At 42.8% G+C, this 4,455-nt stretch overlaps 1 protein-coding gene across 1 annotated transcript in view; it reads right to left on the bottom strand.

Moving 5' to 3' along the window:
* Positions 1-1,099: 1,099 nt before the first annotated feature.
* LOC119269538 (uncharacterized protein At2g33490-like) overlaps positions 1,100-4,455 on the bottom strand; it is a 7,072-nt gene continuing 3,716 nt past the window's right edge. Inside the window, exons 4-10 of the mRNA XM_037551396.1 lie at positions 3,927-3,988; positions 3,740-3,808; positions 3,489-3,517; positions 3,203-3,410; positions 2,878-3,111; positions 2,463-2,516; positions 1,100-2,295 (exon numbers count right to left, since the gene is read on the bottom strand). Of these exons, the coding sequence (XP_037407293.1) occupies positions 1,402-2,295; positions 2,463-2,516; positions 2,878-3,111; positions 3,203-3,410; positions 3,489-3,517; positions 3,740-3,808; positions 3,927-3,988 (1,550 nt within the window). The 3' untranslated portion in view covers positions 1,100-1,401. The remainder of the gene's footprint in view (positions 2,296-2,462; positions 2,517-2,877; positions 3,112-3,202; positions 3,411-3,488; positions 3,518-3,739; positions 3,809-3,926; positions 3,989-4,455) is intronic.

Genomic DNA, 4,455 nt, shown 5'->3' with positions numbered 1-4,455 from the left:
AATGCCCGAGTACAATCCCACCTCAACATCGTCCATGGCCGTGTCGAGGAGCCAGTGGGCTCAGTCTTCCATCGATCCTTCTGGTCGACGGTTTTATGTCTTTCCCCAAGGTTATCATCCCTGTCGACATCACCGACAGATGAGAGCGGATGGTGGTTTGAGATCTGGGCCTGAGGATTGATGGTGGTAAATCTGGCGCTCGACTTTGACGATGCAGATGGCTGACGGTGGCTCCTCGGTGATGCGCAACAGTGGCAAAGGCCTTACCGACATCGGGCTTCTTCATAGACTCGCAACTCCCTTATTAGCTATGGCTCTCCTCCGAGCCTAACGATAAGTTAGGGGCGACGATGGCATACACAAGATTACCTAAGGACTCCTTTGTAATTTTATTTTCTTATTAGATGGGGTTCCCTACAAACTTCTAAAGACATGTGCCATCACTTGACCCTTCTCGTCAGTTCCACTTTCGTTCATTGTATTCTGCTTGTTTGCGATTAATGGTACACACATTTGCCTAAAAAACTTGCTGGGCAAAAACTCCATGAAATTGCCTTGTGAGAATACTTTAATACATCAATTAAAATGTAAAAAATACTAGCCTATGAACTAAACTCGCGGGTATAATTTAGTCCAAAGGCAAGACAACTCAGGCTTATCCTGCCTCATGGTGTGCCACACTGGCTAGTCATTCACGCACGTCACACGTGTCAAATTCCTCCAATCCAAATTAATTGACACTCACCTAGCACAACTTTGTTATTTTGCAATTAACTCTGAATTTTTTTTGTCAAGCTGTGACCTTCGACCCTCACCCTAGTGTGACGAATCGGGTGCTGCCTAAGGGCCCTGCAATAACATGCTCTGTGCTCCCTCTTAACATACAGTCACCAAACAACTCTAATTATATATACTCACTATGTCTACACTTAGCATATCTCAGAGGAACAACCATACCAAAATTGTGCAGGCTACCAAACACACCCTATATGAACAAACATAGAGGCTTTGCGTTAACGTGGATCTGAAGAAATAGTGAGGAAGAAACTCAGAGTACACAAACAGCCCAATCTAAAAACTAGTGCAAAATGTAGATAACTAAGCCAAGAGATACAAAGAACTGCCACCATACATAATCATAGTAAATTGCTTCACGGTATTATTTATCATTTCACAAGACAAACGCTAAAGTGATAGAATATTATGAACAAGAGCCTAAAATACACCACTAATTACATCAAAATTGTCTAAGAACGATCCACAATTGGCAGGTAGTTGTCACAAGGATTCTGTGGTACAACAATAGATGATGGTTGTCAGATAAGCTATTGTTAAATCATCTGCGACTACCGCTGCAATAGCAAGACTGGATGCAGCTTAGGTGTAATGGGAAGACATGATCTATGACATACCCTTTTCTCCGAGTGCTGCCTTTAATTGTTTTTTGTGTTGGCTGGTAGAAGAAAACAACGGAGTGAGTGGTGGGGAGGAAATTTCACTGCTCTCTCTGCTACTTCTGGCCTCAAGCAACTTATTGACTGTAATGAGGGGTGTTCTCTGGCTGTTCGAGGGTATTGAGAAACTGCGAGCCAAGGAAGCAGGTGGCCGCGGAAGCGGCGAGGCTGTCTGCGACGCTGTTGGCGAGGCACGGACAGGTGCTGTAGGAGCTTGGCGCTTTGATACCAAAGGACCGGAGTAGCCAACTAGACCACAAGGCCGGAGGGGCTCAACATTGGCCGGAGGCCTAGGCAGCTCATGAACCTCACTGATTTTGGGGGATACTATTGAAGGTGGGAACATCTTGGGTGAAACTGGTGACGGCTGCCTAGCATGAACACACGACTTGGATATCATCGCATGAGGACGGCCCATGGATGACTTGGGATCAGGCTTGCTTGATCCTGCTTTGCTTGGAATCGGACCAGACCAGGACTCTCTCTTTAACTTCTTACTAAAATCAGAGTTTGATGGCAGTTTAATGGGACCACTATGCATGGTGCTCGCCTTGTAATCTTTCGCCGGTGGAGATGAATGCCACAAGTTGGCTGCAGCGCCATCTTTACTTCCGAAAAAATGCGCGGAATGATGAGACCTGTGAACAGCTGCTGATCTGGGATAGTCATCATCCGCTGGTGTTGGGAGTTTGTATGAGTGCCGGGCTGAAGATGGCCGGATTTGCCGAAGCCTCTCTGTTTGATCGACAAAATTGTCAGCAAACATTGGAGCTGAATGTGTGATGATCTCAGGCTTCACTTGTGGAGCTGCTGCTTCTGCCTTCAGTAGCTTCACCTCTTCCTGCATATGAGCAGATAGGAATACTAAAAACTTCAGAGTATGTACACAGAACGATCTTTAAGCTGGTAAACGGTAGTAGTATAGGTCTGTTTGTCCAGGCTATAAATATGGACACGGCTAGGAAATTGCAATGTTTTACCAGTGAGCATTAGTAAGTGGAAGCTCACCTGCTTGATCTCTTTTATTGGCGTTGGGGAAGTCCTCAGGTCTCCTTTATCCAACTGTACATAGAAAGCAGATGTATAAATTAAACAGATAGTACAAGATATTTATTTATACATATAACAAATAAATAATGTTGAAATATTAGAATTAACATGTGCGAAATATCACCAAGGTGAATATTGTTCTAATCGTAGCAACAACAACATTTATACGTTTGCACCGTGCGGTTGGAGATTAACCTAACTCAAATATTACAACTAGCTTACTTACACATTGTGCTGCTTGTGCACCATGTGCGGCCAAATATTAATATCAGGAATACATTGGCACATACAGTATGTAATAAAATGGAAGCTCTAGATATGAGGCAGCGACATTGTGGAGAAGTGTAAGGCGCATAGAAACCGGGTGACTTACATCCATTGAACCTCTCGAAGCAATAAAATCTTGGTCTCTATCATTTATTTCATAGTCGAAACTCAGTTCTCTGTCATCACTACAAGTCTCTTGGTAAGAGCTGGAGCCATCATTGTCAGATTCATTATCCTCAAGGCCGGTGAACTGATAGTCAATGTGCTGTTTCTCAGCTATTGCTTTTACATGGGGTTCAAGTGCCTCAAGGCACTTGAGTCCTCTCCTGAAAAAAATTAGCTGAATGTCCAAGCAATGTGCCTAGTTAGGTTATGTGCCACTCACTGTCAGGAAAACAATGGACAGCTTTATGGAGAAAGGGTTAGCCCACCTGAGAAGCATGATGGCGAGCAGCCTGTGTTAAAAGACTATGGAATTGCCCCTGCTTCAGAGATTTCAAGCGAAATATGAACAACGCTGCATCCTCTTGGTATTCAACAAGTGAATCTTGCAGTTGTTCTGCAGAAAACGATTCGACTTTTGAATTCTTTGACTGTCCTTTTTGTCCATAAGATGCCCTCATGACTTCGTACGCCTCCCTGTATGAAAAGGTAACACTTTAAAAGACGAATCTCAATGATGAACGCAAAATAAGATCATGTTGGTTATGTTAAAACCTTTTCGTATCACATTGGTGCTTCATTTCCTGCATCAATGTGAAGAAAACAAAAGGCATACCATGTCAAAAATTGGTGTAAACTGAGATGTTTGTTCTGTATATGACAGATGTTTCCTGTGAACAAATTTGAGGATTTACGGTCTTGTAAAAGTTAACGAATATTAGTGGAGGTGTGGATAACATTTGTAATATTCAAAACGAGTGTATCGAATTGCGGAAAGGTTATAGAGGAAATTTTAAATGCCAAACCTCCACGGTTTGTAGCTCCTTGAGAAGAGATTCCGATGGGGTAGTGATTGTATGAATGATATGTGTACGCTGATAAGAAAATTTTGAAGCATGTCAGCAGATTATAAATTCTAACTGCATTAAACAAATCTAATGAATGTCAAATGTTCCTGCAAAAAGAAACATATTTTAATAGGAAAAGACTTACATAGTTATCCAGAGACTTTGTTAGTTCAAACTGGGCCTTTCCAAGCATCATCAGCACTCTGCCTGCAACATTTTGAATTAATATAAAGGCGTAATGCTTAAAGAGAGCAGTAATTACACAAATAAACACCAGTCTAATTTAGCTTACACGGTCAGAACTTGAAATCTTAAAATCAGAAAAACGAAGTTGTACCTGAACTATGTAGCACAATCAATGCATGAAAGATCACGCCTTAAAGAAATTAGAAACTTACACGGTATACGACTCCCTACCCCATCAGGAATACAACTGGCGGGATCTAGACTCACCCCATAAACCAACACTGGTCATTCCTGCACACTTTATCCTCACTCGAGCGTAATGTGCACCGACCCCCTCCGCCCTTGGAGGGGTCTCGGCCTTCAGTTCTCGCCGCATCCACCAGGAAAAGAAGATGCACCTTGTTGATATGAGTGATTTATCATTCCTTCTAAGCTAGGATGTCACATCGATCCAGGCCACAATGCCTCTGCATCAGTTGGTGGTCCTT

The sequence above is a fragment of the Triticum dicoccoides genome, chromosome 3A, assembly GCF_002162155.2.
Source record: "Triticum dicoccoides isolate Atlit2015 ecotype Zavitan chromosome 3A, WEW_v2.0, whole genome shotgun sequence".
NCBI classification, from domain to species: Eukaryota; Viridiplantae; Streptophyta; class Magnoliopsida; order Poales; family Poaceae; genus Triticum; species Triticum dicoccoides.
The sequence above is the reverse complement of the archived record's forward strand: the minus strand, read 5'-3'. Positions and strand labels throughout refer to the sequence as shown.